The following is a 15,695-nucleotide window of genomic DNA, read 5'->3' as shown; positions in this document are numbered from 1 at the left end:
GAGCTGAACCTTTTGATTGCTTCTGTTTAAATAAATCATTAAAGGAGAACCCACATAGTGTGTAACAGATGGGCTTCCATGAGGAAGAAGAAGCTACTCTGAGTCCCGTTGTATCTCTACTTCTAATCTGGGCAAGATCATTAGGTTCTGCTTGTCACACCATTATGAAATGCTTGTTGTCATTAAAGGGAGTGGAGAAATTGAATGGCTTATTGCTTTTGTCTGTGGCCATCTCTACTCAGACAGTGATCCTGCAGGATTTAGTGAGTGGTCCCTCTGTTTAGCTTTCACAGAAGGTGTAAAACCCTCAGTGGTGATGCAGGGATGGATTGGCAGTGCAGCTGGTAGCATCCTTTACTCTGAGCTGACATTCAGTTGAGGCTCCAGAGTAGTGCCTGGCAGCATTCTGTTGGCCAGCATGGAAAAACATAAAAAACCAAAAGGATAAAACAACAGCAACAACAAAACCCCCAAGAAGTCCAGTCTTACAGAGCTCCTTTTGTGTTGTCTTGGGCAAATACAGCATGAGTAATTGCCCTCTGCTCATTAGTATTCTCTCTGCTGTTTCATTTGAAAAATAGGTGTTCCTGCATTTGCATGGACTTGCACTCTTATGCTTACTCTGTGCTTATTAGTGTTTCACTGATTGTGAGCATTGGTCTCATTTTCTTGGCTCATTTTAAAGCACCTGGGATCTAACAGTTAAAGTATACACCTATACATATTTTGGTCTTACAATTCTGTAATGGTAGTACCTGCGTTGCAACTGCGTAACATCAAGTTGTTACCAAGCTTTGAGGATCAAATTCAGACTAATGGTTTTCATTCCATGTCATGCTTCCACAAAATCATCCTCACCATCGTTGTTAAGTAACATTTAACTAAAAATAGTTAAAGGTTTTTTTATATTTTATGGAATTGCATTTTTTTGATAAACACTATCAATAGAATTTAGTAACATAAAAAGAGTAAATTCTACTAGGCATTTCCTGTGACTAAAATCTCAAATACATTTTAATTTTAGACATCAATTTTGTCATGATTGAAAAGATTGGAAACCAGTAAGTTTAAGCATAATTAAGTTTGCCATATGTCTTGAGTCACTTGTAATTTTGTTTCTTATAATGGTGATTTTAAAGGTCATCTTGTCTGGTGTTGTTCATTTAAATATGTAAAATGCTTTGATTTTCACTTAGAGCATAGAGGTTTAGACTGTATAAATGCAATGGAGGTATTAAATTTAATCTGGCCTTTCTGTATAATTAGATGCAAATCTGTGTAATGCAGAAAATATGAAATATTCAGGCAGCTTGAACTGAGAAAGCAGCTTGGTTCAAAGCCTGCCAATATCTGTAGAGATCTTTTGATCAGGGCATTTTTCTGTTGATGCTCAAAGGTGAGCTTCTCTTCTATCTCCTTCTTCCAAGATCTGATGGCAATAAGTTTATTGAAATGTTTTATGTACCTGTGTAATACTTTTTGGACAGCAGTATGAGGTAATTACAAATAGAATAATAACTCCTGAAATTACCCAATACTGATGCTACAGTCATAAAGGGGGTTATCTACCAGGTGCAAGGAATAAAGCTTAGTCAGAAGTTTTCTGCTGAGTCTCTTCAGGGAATATGATGTAATCTTTAACTGGGATAAGCATAAAGACATCAAATTTTTGTAAATTTAAAGCCACAGAAATACAGAGTGGTTCTGTTGTAATCATGGAAGTGCAGTCTGGTGGTGAATAGTGTCACTGAACAGCTTCCTATTGCAATGGGAGATGGGCACCCTCCCCCCTGTTATGCAGTGTGGACACTTTATTGTGCTGGTGTGCAGGCAAACAAGCAAACAAAATTCTGATAGTATTCCAGGCAACTTATTCCTTTCCATCTGAAATGCTGCTGCCAGCTGTATACATGGTGCGTTAGACTTTTGGAGTGGGCGTCATATCAAATTATTCTGGTTTGCCATCTCTGCTCCAGGTTTCTGCACTGATCTGCGGTTTAGTTCAGCTTCTTCCGCTGACAGCGATTCAACAGAATAAGTAGGAAGAAGCAACACAGATGAGTGAAATTTGGAAAAAATGTGGAAATGCATACCACTAATTTTAATCATTCTTCATTTGATTCTGGTTCTGCAGCTGCATCTTCTGAGGTACTGGGCTCAGACTGAAAATTCATGGTTTTTTTGGTAATGACTATAGCTGGTTTGAAAAACAATGAGATGCTAAGGTGCTAGAAAGCTAGGATTAAAAAAAGAGAGAAAAAATAGTGTCTTCTCTTCATTGGCCAGATAGAGCATGTTCCCAAATGTAATTCAGACTCCTTTAGTATGACACTAGCCCTGCTGACAGCCAACAAACATTCTTTAATTTGCCACTTCTGGAGTTTGAATATATCATGCTAGGAAATATGTAACTCTCTTCCTGATAGTATATAGTTGCTGTTCCTACATGTTATATTAAGAGAATTCCAGTTTTGTTAGAAAGATGTTGTGTCAGATGAGCTGCTCAGAGGCAGGCATAAAGGTCTGTGGGCCTGGTGGCGGGGTGTTCAGAAGAGGACCAAGAAAAGTGGTGACATGGAATGACACTTAGCAGATAGGAGGAAATTAATTTTCAAAAAGGTAAATACTACTTTCCTTGTCTCACGGATGAGGTAATGGAGGCACTCAGGGAATGTATTTTGTGTTTCTGTTCATTTTGCCATTGCATATAGGTACTGCCTGTATGTATTTGGCCTTTAGGATGGGATTACAAGCATGTATTTGAAAACTTGATCCCAAAACATTAATAGGTTGAAAGTATGAAAACGTAAAAACCTCAAGTTTTATTGGAAAAGTCAATGAACAGTTGATCTACCATTCACAGGTTTCTTTAAGTTATGTCCATTTTGGTTTTTATTCTCTGTGTCATGCAGCATGGTTTTGCTTTGGTTTTTTTGTTTGGTTTTTTTTTGGTTTGCGTTTTTTGGTGTCTTGTTACTGTTATTACTTTGTTTTGTTTTTTTTTCTTTAATGTTATTCAAGTTATATCAACGTCATATTTTCAGGTTCCAGAAATCTGCAAAGGGCTCATTAGGACACTGCCTCATTTAGTTTCTCTTGAGTATTAGTATAGAGATGGATAGAATATTTAAGAAATATTGTTAATTTGTTTTCAAGTAATACTTCAGTGAAATCAATCTCAGGCAGTTATCCTTTCAAATATTCAGACTTTCTGCCAATCGGTGATAAAATTAGTGCAGCATTTTATATTCAGTTAATGTTTTGGATTTTATTTAATTTTATAGTTGTAAGCAAGAAAATGTTGGTTTGGGTCATCTGGGATCACTGACATAAAATTGATGTGCTAGAAGAAGAGTATACTGCAGCAGAAAGAGAGTGAAGATACCATGTAACCTTTTAATTGCAGATATTTTTCAAATGTATGTATTTTGATTTGTAATTTTATCACTTTAGTACATTTCCACACAAAATTTTCATTCAAGAATTTTGACAGTGTTCTCTAGTTACAGTGTAAAAAGCTAATTCTATGCTTGCATAAATACGTGCAATTTGTAACGAATTACACCTCCTTGCCTTGGTGGTAAAACCACCTTACTGACTGAAGTCAGATATTTATTTTTCTCAGACATTGCCTTTCATCTTTGCTTTGATATTGACTGGCAATATTCAGATACAGCATCTAAAAGTATGTACATCTAAGCAAAAGAAACCCCTGGGATACCATTCCATTTGGAATACAAGGTATCCCTCATGAAATACAGGTTTTTTTCCTCCAGTTTTTGTTCCTTCTGATTGTCAGATGTTTCAGATGTAATTTCTGCCTCATTCTTTCTTGCTTTTTTTGGTTTAAGGTTTTCTTTGAGGTATTTGCAAATAGAGTATAAAGATACAAGATAAATGAAAGTTTCTATATAAGATTTTGTAAAATAGGGATGTTACTAGCTTTGACAGAATTTTCACTTAATTAACTATTTAAAGTGAATGAAATTACTGTCTGCTGTATAGTTTGTTCCTTCAATCACCACAGGGTTCCATACATGCTTGCAGGCTTAATAACCACAGATATGCAGAAGTATAACCAAATCTGGAGTAATTGATAATGTTTATCGAAATGTGGGGGAGGTATAATACCCGATGATAAATTCACAATAAACCCACTGAAATTCTAATCCTTTCTAGGAGAGCTGGGTTTAGTCTCTAAAATTATTTTAATGCTGCATGTAGTACGGTAAAGAAGGCTTTACAATAGAAAACCTCTTCCAATTTACATCTTTTACCAAGACAGACAAGTAGAAATACAGAGAATTTATATGGAAGAAAGAGATATTTTTTGTTCTTTGATTCCCCAAAGAAAATGTATTTACATCTTCTCTAAGCTTTTAGTCTTTTTCTGTGCTTCCATTAAATCCTAACTGATTACTCTAAGACAGTGGAAATCTTATTATTTAGAGCAGAGTTAAGTACCTTCCATCTCCGGTTCAGGAACTGCAAGTTTTCAGCCAAGAATTTTCTTTCTCTGTCCTTGGAGATATAAACAGGAATGAAAGGCAGAAAACCAAGGGATCGCTAATGCCTGGAGTTAGGACCTGGAACTTTGTGTCCTTCAGTTTGATTTCTGTTCTTTCTTGAGCAGGAGCAGAGGCAGTTTGCTGTTGTTTCAGTTGATTCAGGCCACAGTTTCCTTGTCCGAGGTGGGATGTAACCATTGCTTCTGTTACAATCCTGTTGCAATCCCAGTTGTGAGGTGTGTGCTCCACAGACTCAGTATTTGGGCACAGGAGATGATAGCAGCAGGTATAAGGCCCAGGGATTTTGTCATCTGTAATTGCGAAGAATCTGTGGCCCATGTGCAGCAGGTGCTTGTGATCAGTGTTTCTGATAGCCTGCCAGATTTCTACTGGTAGGCTGAGATCATGTAAGAAATGTAAGAAATTCACAGAACTGAATATTTGAAATGCTGCTTTTTTTTTTTGTTGTCGCATTTGAATCGGGTTTCTTTCTTTACGCAAAAATATTGTAGTAGAATATAATTAAAACTTTGATGCTAACTGAAAAGAAGATTTACTCATCGTAGTAATGGATGATATCTTTGGTTTGATGTGCATGTTGAAGACTTGGGTACAGATAAACAGGCATATTTGCCAAGCTGTATAAGATTAAACAGTTCATTACCTGTTGGAATTATCAGCTGCAAGACACCTTGCATAATTTGGACTACAACCTTTATATGCTTTTGGCTGGATTATACCTCTTATCTAGTGAGGTGCATTGAAATATAATTAACAATGTGAGCTGGAAATGACAGGCTGAAGCTATGTGTATTTTTGTGCAGATAAACAATCCTGTATCTGGATCAGAAGTCATAGAAACATTTTATCTAGTAATTTTTCCCACTTCCTGTGTTCTAAAACATTGTACAGAGAAAAATAATCTGTGCACTGTGCCAGAGAAGAGCAAATAGGCACCAGCCATGTCTCCTTGAAGGATTGACTTTAAGAACCTTTGGAAGATGTTAAATCCTGCTGGAAACAGCAGTTATTTTGGATTTTTCATATTCATCATTTTGAATGTTTTGTTGAAGAGAGAAATTTGAAAATACATGGAGGCAGGAATTCTGATCCATTGATACCAGTAAGAGTTTTGCCTCCAGTTTCAGCAGAGTTCAGGTTTTCACCTCTGGCAGTCTCCACATTGAAGCTGTAGCATCTGTTTCTGAGCTGAGCTGTTTGGATGCAGGTCATCTTACTTTGATGAAAGTGCAGTCCACATAAGAAAGAGCAGGACTTGGTCAGGCATTCTTTTACGTAGGAAATCCATCAGCTTTATGACAAAATTATACATTTTGAAGTTGGTAGTCCTTGTCTGCTAAAGAATTAGGTGTTTTATTTTGAATGTTTAAGCTAAAAGCTAATTGCTGTTGATTTTTAGTTCAGGGAACTTAATAGCCTTTTGACTTTTACAGTTAAATTATTATTGTAGGATATTGCTTCTCTGTAGTTAGGAGAAAAATATTTTTTTACAAGTCAGAGCATATGCAATGTGGAATTTCCAACAGAATCACCTGTAGCATTTGTTCTTGTTACTGCAGTAATAAATGACCCAAATGAAATTTATTGCACTTGTATTTTCAGGTTTCCAGTGTGAAGTCTTCTAAGGTATATATATGTTCTTGATGTAGTTCTTAATCTGTTTAAATGTTCCTTGATCTAGTGATCAAAATAAAATTTTTCTTGTACCAGCAGAAAAATGTTAAAAGTGTGAAGTTGATTCACTTCTATTCAGTACCTCTGAAAAACACTGTGTGAGTACTGGTGTAACAAATAGTTGTTCATTAGCTCATGAAGTGGTCAGCCACATCCTTAGGTGGAAGGATATAATTCCAGTGGGAGAGATGCCCTCTAAATAAGCTGTAGACACTGGCTGAATCATCAAAAATGGTATTGTCCTCTTCAGCACCTTAGATTGCAGTGCAAAAATACAGTTCTGGATTTTTATTACATTAGCTCTTTATTTCTCCATAACCTTTCTTCTTATGTGGTAAGTAATGACAATCTGGGGAAAACCTGAAAATAACAAAATTCTAGACAGGGACACAACTAGACAGGGACAAAAACTAGACAGTTTTTGGCAAGTACTTGACTTAGTCTTTTGCCAGCCCCAAAAAGCATGGATGGGGTGTCAGTATTGTAGTCCAAGGATGCTTCAAGAGCAAATTGGCCAATACTCAAAAAGATTTTGCCTGCAACCTGTCTGTGGTATTGGATTATAGGCCTAAGGAAAATTATAAATAAAGCCCACGGGTCCTCATTGGCAGTTTTTGCCAATGAGGCTGATTAAAACCAGTTGTAGATATGAGCCATCTTTGTTCAGTTTAAGGAACAGAAATGTGAGATCCTTTGGTTATAGCCTGCAACTACCTGCTCAGATACCAGAACTTGATAGTGGAAACATATTTATAGTGATAGACAAAAGCAGAAGTGATCATTTCTAATGGCTGATAATTGAAGCTGACAACCTTAGATTAAAAAAAAAAAAAAAATCCTTTTAACTGACAGGACAGTTATCTTTAGCCAGAGTTCAGCAAAGATTTTATTGTAAATGCCCAGCAACTCTTTGGGGTTTTTTATATGTAGGTGCAGCTGGAATCAGTTCAGAGAGATCTTTCTGTGTTTTGCAGAGGAACAGGATCATCAAGAGCAAAAGCCTCTTTTAGACTTGTGTTCTGGAACTGTTGTTTTACAAATAAAATAACAACTAGAGAAGCTATTGCTGTTTTGGTATTTTTTTTAGATGAATGAAGCCCAATGCAAAATGGCAACATTTTCTGTTACTGTTAAAATTAATTGCGTTGTGCAGTAATTCCTGGTTCTCTTCCTTCCCTTTTTTCTATATTTTTTTATTCCTTTTCCTTCCTTTTTTTCTATAATTTTTAATAAATATTTTTCTATAATATTTTTATTTAGCTCACAATACTTTTCAATCTCTGCATGGTTTATTTTCATCTCCATCTTACACATTGTGAAATTATTTTCTCACAATTCAGTAATTCATTGAAGTTCTGCTTGTCTGAGCTCCTAATCATATAGAGTACAATTTCACACCTTTTCCAGGACAGTGTACAGTTCACCAAGAGCACACTCTCTACTGATTTATTTGTTCTTAAAAGAAGATGTCATACAGAAGCCTTCTCTGGCTCCATTCCTCAAAGGTCCAGTATGTAGGTGTTTCCTCATTCTTATGCTGCTTGCATTTTGCCTCTCATGGTGACCCCTGCTGAGGTTACTTATGTGGCATAAGAATGGATTGATTGGGGAAATGGAGACCACAGGAAAACACAGAACTTTAAAAGCATAGAGCATTTTACAAGCTGTCTGCCTGACCTTGAAAACCAATATTCACTGGTCTAAGTGGACGACATATTCACAATTTTGCAGGATAAATACCAGGGCAGCAGGATATTTTCCTGTGTTAGAATACTTTGTATTATTATTAATACTTATTATTATTATTATTAATACATTCTATTCACAGGGCTAAAATGCTGGACTGCAGCTCAGAACCATCAGGGTATACATTTATTAGTTTAGTTCTGCTTCTGTAGCATCCCCCTGTAGTGTACCAGGCATCCTCTTGTGCCTTTCAAAGAAATATAAAGAAGTAAGAAAACCTCTGTCTTCTTAAATTCTCTGGGGTTTGGGGAGTTGCTTTAAAAGTTCTGAATGCCCAGAGTCTGTCATCTTTGTCATTCTCTATGTTTATCTCTATGTTTATTTTGTACCCTCTTTCTACCATTAGGCATTCTGCAAGGCTTGTATTTTAATACTTCTCCATCTCTGATAAATGCCAGGCATCTCTGCAGTAAAAAAAAAAGGAAAAAAAAAAGCTTTAACCTCTAAATTCTGACTATTAATTTGTTGACATTTCATTTCCTTTCCCTTCTTTTCACTCGTTATATGTTCACTTTCATTGTAAGCCTTCAGCTTATATCCCATTGACGTGTTTTCCTTTATTTCTCTTCTGTCTTTCCTCATCTCTATTCAACCTTTTGAATTTTTTTGTATTTCTATTTGTATTGGTGTATGTGTAAAATAATTTCATTTAGTTGATTGTGGTGTTCTCTTATATCTGATAGTTTTTATAATACAAAAAGATTCCTCAAGTAACTTGCATGGCCCACTTCACTGTTAATTCAGTTTTCTGTTCTCTAAGTTATTTTTATTACCTTTGTTTTTTCCCAGTTTAACTGAGCTTTCCAAATTCGATGTTTAATGTTACTTCTTTTTAAAAAATATGGACCTTCTTCCTTGTTTCAACCCATGTATAGCAAACCTGAGTTACAGATTTTCCTTTCCACTTGCATGATTTATGATTTGGTAGTTATATATGGTTGCTCTAAAAATTGCCAATACTTGCTGACAAGTAGGTTTTTTTCCCAGTCAACATGTTTAGTGCAAGACAATAACCCAAATGCGCAGCCATTTATGCTTCTTTCTTCTGTGCATATACGTTCTCATTGTCCCAAGAAATTTATTTAGGCTTTATTTTGTATTTGGGCAGTGTAAACAAAAGGTGTTTCACTTCAAGTCCTGGAGGCAATGTATCTGAAATTTTCAAGCAGGAGACCCATCTCTGTGCAGTGCTCTACAGTGCCAGGTCCTTTTCCTGTCCCAGAACATGCAGATGCTGTGAGAAGTGCCTTCAATCAAAATCCTGCTCCCCCTTGCTATGAGGTGGTCTGCTGTCATTAATAGTAATCAGGCTGGAAAAAACACTCTGTGCACTCTCTGGTGGACCTGCGCTGTGGGACAGTTTTCTTATCACAAACCCCATAATTTTCTTACCCTGCCTATTATGCCTGTTCAGTGTGGTGCTTAAAGGGTTTGTGGTGAGGTAATCCTGGTTTTGTTGTGCCATCACACACTGCAAATGTGTGTTTCCTTCAGCAGTGTTTTCCAGGTTCCCATCTGTTCTTTCAGTTCCCTGTTAGGAAAATGGTCCATGTTGAGCTGTGATGAAGTACTAATCTCTCAAGGCAGAGTATGATGATCCCACAGAGGAGTATTTTTCCTGTATTAAGCAGCAGAGAGCCCAAGATGACTTGGCATTGGAATTATTATCTCTGTTAACTAAGATGTGTCTAGAAATGACATAAGCTATAAAGTTTAAAAAGGCAAAAAGATATATTTCTGGAAATAGCCTACCTGAAATGATTGTTTGATGGAGAATTCTCCTCCAGTACAAAGGGTATACTTCAGTGAATAGTTTGAGACTGAGTACTGTACACCTTTAAAGTTATAAAATAGTAAAAGGCGTAGTAATAGAAGAGTTGCTGCCCAAGAGTAAGAGGTTAGGTAGGAAAAGTTACCTGTCTTGCAGTCAAAGGTCACTAGCACAGGAGAAACTCATTTAGCTTTTGTTCCCCATTCCTGCTGTAGGTGATTGCTTTCTTCACGTTATTTTTGTTATTTTGGCACACTCTGTATGAGTGACAGCAGGATCTTTAACTCTTCCCAGCTTTGGCAACCATCCCTGTGCCTCTGTGAAATGACGGTATCTCTGTAAGTTTTGATAAGACATTCTTTAAAAGAGAACTTAATCTGCCATCATTTATTTTATTAGACTGAAATATGTTCCTGCTGCCTTCTTTGTTGAGAGGGCAAACTATTGCTTCAGCAATCACAGGCAAATCTGATTTACTGTAAACAGTTATAACAGCAGAGTAGGCTGTAAATTGGTTGGGAAATGGGAACAATTTGCTAGAATCAGAAAGTAAGAGTAAGGTAAACTGTTGAAACATTCACTGAAGTCTTGTACCATCAGCTCGAACAGCTTAACTAAGGACCATGAGAAGCTTTGTGCCAGGTCATTCTTTGCCACTTACTTCATGCTGTCATTATTGGAGAACACCCTGCCTGGCAGGGTATGGCACTGGCTCAGCCCACTTGTGTCTGGTAGTAAATCAGCTGCAATGAAGAAAAAAGGAAAGGGGCTGTTCCTCCCTTGTCCTGAGGGAGCAGCTGTGATTTGGATACTGCAAATAATTTATTTTTATTTCATCTAATGAACTGGTAGAATTGGTAGAGAGGGTGAAAAAAAACCCAAAAACTTCAGTGGAAGAATTTAAGTGGTGGCAGAAAGGAGGCACAAAAGCCAAGGATGTATTTGAAGAAAAGGTGTTGAAGATTGAAAGAAGCTTTTGATTTGGTAATGTATGAAACATTTCCTGCAGTCAAAAGCGAATCTTAAGTCTCCTCCCCTTGCAAACCTCTGGAATCAGGTTAATTGAATTTCCTCTTCCCCTACCTCTCCCCTTAAAAAACAAATAGGTGATCAGTGGCCCAGCACTATGACAGTGTGGAATATCAGGATTGACTTTTTTCTGTGTGTAGGATTTGAAGCCACCTCTCCAGCACCTCTGACCCACTGAAGAGGGGTGATGGTCCCCAGTAGTCAAACATGCTCTTGAGGAGACAATGTGCTATTGCCTCTGTGTCCTGACTACTATACTGGAGCATTCTCCTTTCAGGGGTTATAAAACTCATCCTGTTTTATCATGCATTGCCTTTCCTAGTGTAAACTGTCTCTGGAGTAATGGAAGTTATAATTATGCAATTTGTATGATTTATTGCTTGCACTCAGCAGCCACTCTGCTGTTTCCATTATTTCTGAATTGGATCAATTTAAAAGTTTGATGTTTTTTCAAATATCACTTCAATATACTTATAGGTTTTGTAACATTATTGGCCAGTCTTGTTTGGGAAAGAATTCATTTCAAGAGAAAGTATATTCTAGAACGATTTAATTTGGAGAAAAGCCTCACGTTTGCTAAGTTTTGTTCTGTGTGGGTTGTGTCACTATTTTCATACCCAAGAAAGGTGCCTTACTGCAGGGTTTGCACTGTGAGAGGCAAGCTCTGTACGCATTAGGGCAGCAAATATCAGATTTTACGTTAAAAAAAAAAAAAAAAAAAAAAAAGAAGCTTTTTTAATATTATGCATTTTCCACAGGATAGCATTTATACTGCCTCGGAACGTTCCTTTTGCCCTTGGTGAAAGGCTGTAATTAATCAGCAATTAAAGAGGCGATGGCCTTTGGGAGCCGAGGGCGCCTCTGGCGGGCCGGCAGCGGCAGGGGGCGGCATTGCCGCGGGAGAGGCGCGCCCGCCGCCGGGATGCGGGAGCGAGCGACACTGAGGGAGCCCCTGTTCCCGGACACCCCAGCTGCTGCCTTCGCAGCACCGGCCTCGCGTCCTGCGGCAAAATGCACGCTTGGAATACGATAAGCCGGCACGGTTGCAGTATTTCTTGGTAGCCAGGTGTCCTCTTAAAACTTGATTTAGGGCTGTTATTGAGGGGTTTGAATGGCACTTTGTTCTGTCTGGGTTCTTCTTGAATGCGCACCTTGCTGTAATGTTCCAGATGGCTGTCGTCTTAACAATAGATAAGAATTAAGGATGGTAATACGGGATATTTTATTTAAATCCACATCTTTATCTTGCATTACTTATTCACATTCTATTATACCCTGGTGCTGTATTCAAAACACTTGAGGATTTAACAAGGGGAAAAATAACCATTTAAATTAGGATATTATGTTGACACCTTTACTGATGGTAATTTTTTCAAGCAGAAGTGCAGTATGGAAGAGCTGGAGCTGTTGCACATGAAGGAGGAGGAAGCTTCACAAATGCAAAATTTAGTTTGAGTTGCATTTACAGGCTAAGAGTTCATTCTGAAAGAAGACTAACTTGTATAATGGGGTGGGAAAGTGTTGCAAACAGACAGACTGTTCAGTAAGTAGAACTGGTGAGAAGACTTCTGTAAGATATTTTGTAAAGTCTTTGAAATTGTTAGAGCATCACAGAACATTTTGCTGAGACTTCTGACTAAAACTTCCTCAAACAAAGGATGCAAAACAGGTAGTAAATACAGTTGTCTGGGAAACTGGGTATTCGTGTGCAAGTCCATGCATGGCTTGATTCAAAATGATGTTGGATATTGGTTTCTTCAGAATGAAGTGGTAGAGAAGTAGAGAGGTCACACTGGGCCTCTAGCGCTCCTTGCACTAGCACCAGATTTCCTGGGATGGGTGAATTCACCTTCTCACTTGTAAATGGACACTAATGTTCCTTGAGATAGTGACCAGACAAGTCTGGGTATTGTCCGACGTAAGTTCAAAATATCAGAATGCTGCTTTGACACTGAATTATTGTCCCTGATCACTGCTGGTGGTGCTGCAATGTGTAATGAAGCCAAATCTTGAAATGCCTGCAGAGTAATGAGTGATTGAGCTGCATAAAATGCTTTTTAATAGAGAACACATTTCCTCAAATGTCAGTACAGTGGAAATAAAAGTGGGTGCATTGATACTGCTGTAGATTTGTTTCAGTGTAGCCAGTGTTCACAGAATTAGTCTTCTGTCATGAGAATTTTTACTGCCAGAGGTGGAAGTACCTTTTTCCTTTGTTGCTTGTGGGATTTGAGCTAAGAGCCTTTATTTGGTTCAGACAGACTGTGCTTAATTTCAGAATGACAGTCAAATGCTTCAAGTAATCACTAATGAAAGGCAGGCCCTTCTATGTCTTGATTCCCATATTCAGGATGGATTTGCTTATGTCAGATTTCTGAGTTATTGGTAGTCTAGATAAAATGAATGGTGGTTACTCTCCATTCCCACAGCTCCACTTGCAGAAGTATTTTATACATCTGTGGGAATTGCACATGAAAATTAGATCTGCATTATAAGCATGGCACTTGGATTGTCCCTTAGGCTTCTTCCATGAAAGCCATGAAAGGATTTAAGGTCATTGGAATAGTGAAATGGAATTGGGGGGATGCTGTAATGTGTATATACGCTGACTAAGTTTAGAGAGTCACGTATAACATTTTTATAATCCATTAAGGTGGTGTATGTTGTTAATGATTTTAATAGCCCCTCAAGTGTCTCTCTTGACTACTTACCTTAATATAAATTTTTGATTTTAGCATCTGTATTATAAATGCAATTTCAGTTTTCATTAATGTTATTGCTCACCTGTATCTGATACTATATCAACATACCATGCTGATACAGTGTCAGACTGTGTTAGTAAGAGTTAATGTATTATTCACCAGTTTGAACTAGAACTCAGTGTAAGTGTGGTAGGATGAACAAAAAATCTGCACCTGTATCAACAGGAAACCTGAGAATATCAGTGTCGCCCTGATTTCTTAGGATTTTCTAAAGCCTTCTGAATTTACATTCTTGTAGAGAACTTTCTCATGCAACTTTCTGTAAACAACCTATTGTTTGCATTCTTTCATACAGGCGGAGAAATTTGATAGGTAGTTTGTCCAGTGTCGTTGGAGAGGTGGCACGTTCACCTTCCAATCCACTGGCACCTTTTGAGAACTATAAATGATTGGAGTCAGAAAAAATAAATTAGTCTCTTCATGGTGACCAAAGCTGTGGTGCGTCGTTTTCCTTGTGTCCTCTGGTGACATATCAGTAATTTGCCAAACACATAAAATGTCTTGGATAAAACCTTCTTTTTTGATGCAGTTACTTTCTTGAAGAAAATACAAACATCTGAAGGTTGCTGGTAAATCCAGTGTAGTGTGATCTTAGCAAGTTAGTGCATATATGGAAGGAAAGAGCCCATAACAAAAATCCAGATTCTTTTTACCTAGTGTGCACTACCTGTGTGTTTTGGAGCTCAGCAAAGTTTCAGGATATGCATGTGTAGATGAAAGTTTCATCAGATTGATCGAAACATTTATATAACGCCTCTGATCAATGGAGTGAAGACAGTGTGAAATATGTTTTAGGGGGCGATATTATTATCTGTAAAAATCAATACCAATGTTACAGGTGAATTATTGTTTCAGAATATGATTTGTTATATTGAGGTATGCAGCCATTTTCCTTTCAGTGCTAGTGTTAAGCCATTTTTTTCATAAATAACCATACTGAAAGGCTCTTCTTAGTTTTTATATAGTTTTATGAGTTCACTTTGCTAGTTCTATTGTATGGAAGATGGGAAAACCTGCTGTTGGACTTGCAACTGAATTACATTGCTCTCTGGACTTCTCTCTTGCTTTTCTTTGGAGAACACCTTGTATAAGATTAAAAGTGGGCAGTTTTACTAAACACAGGATTCTGAAACCCTTTTATGCACAATTAAAATGACAACTAAGGAAAGAATGAGAATAATTCACAGAAGTCAGGTCATCATCACCCAACTTATAGTTACTATGTAAAAGAATTTTAAAATGAAGGGTAGGATCTACACCCTGTGTGCTCTAGATCTCAAAGCCTTGCAGTCAGCAGTTTCTCTTCCTTTGGGTTTGTGTGACATGTAATGAGTTAAGTCCTTAATTAAAGAACTTCTCATATAAAAAGCATTTTTCCTGTTGAGTTTTGAGCAGAGCTCTGTTTTGCTCAGTACAGTTTATCTCGTTTATGTATGCTCAGACACATTGTTGTCTTCCATCTAGAAAACTTCCTTAGGTGGGAAGAAATTAATTTAAGCGTTTTTCCATAAAAAGCCGCTCTAGGTGTGCTCATTTGCATTCAGATGCACAGCTAATCTAGCATGTCCAAAAGGCCTACCCTGCTTTGCCTCAGTGTCTCCAGCTTACACCAAGACTGGACAAGGACAGGAGTGTGAAGCCAAATTTGTGTTCTCATGTGTGGCTACTGGGAAGCTTACCTCATCGTGGAATCATCACAGAATACATCCATGTGCCTGCCTGGGTACATGTAGGTAGTTTTGTCTGTTCAGAGTGCAGTTATTAATGCAGCAATACCATGCAAAACTGTTTTGGGTCAGGTTTTTTTCAGAACCTAATTTTACAGTTTTGACTCTTTCCACTTCGCCTTTCCCAAGGGAAAAAGGTGCTTCAGCATGGGCTTCTGGAGGTCTGCCTATGGACTTCTGACATACAGCAAGGTTTCTACCATAGAAACCAGGATTTCTACTTTTGTATCTCACTTTTGAGGGTTGTGCTGTGAGCACAATTGAAACAATTTGTGAAAATCAGTTCAGAAAAAAAAAATCAGCCCTCAGTTGCAGTATGACTCCCTAAAACACCTAGCCATATATTTGTATGGAGGTTATGGGAGCTTCTAGAGTCAGGGTGAAATGAGGGGTGAGAATGGGATGGAAATGTTAGAGGGAGGTACAAAAAGAGGTTGGCAGTCTTATGAAACCCCTT

The 15,695-nt window shown here is 37.7% G+C and overlaps 1 protein-coding gene across 8 annotated transcripts in view; it reads left to right on the top strand.

Moving 5' to 3' along the window:
• The window catches only part of DISC1 (DISC1 scaffold protein), a 189,059-nt gene that overhangs the window by 97,315 nt on the left and 76,049 nt on the right, over window positions 1-15,695 (top strand). Inside the window, exon 10 of one of the 8 annotated variants that reach the window (XM_068185077.1) lies at window positions 9,085-9,588. The exons of the other annotated variants lie outside the window; for them this stretch is intronic. Within the exon in view, the coding sequence (XP_068041178.1) occupies window positions 9,085-9,248 (164 nt within the window). The 3' untranslated portion in view covers window positions 9,249-9,588. Of the gene's footprint in view, window positions 1-9,084; window positions 9,589-15,695 lie in introns of those variants that run through there. 8 annotated transcript variants of the gene reach the window in all.

The sequence above is a fragment of the Anomalospiza imberbis genome, chromosome 3 (genome assembly GCF_031753505.1).
Source record: "Anomalospiza imberbis isolate Cuckoo-Finch-1a 21T00152 chromosome 3, ASM3175350v1, whole genome shotgun sequence".
Classification (NCBI taxonomy): domain Eukaryota; kingdom Metazoa; phylum Chordata; class Aves; order Passeriformes; family Viduidae; genus Anomalospiza; species Anomalospiza imberbis.
Note: the sequence above shows the minus strand (reverse complement) of the source record. Positions and strands in the feature narration are given on the sequence as shown.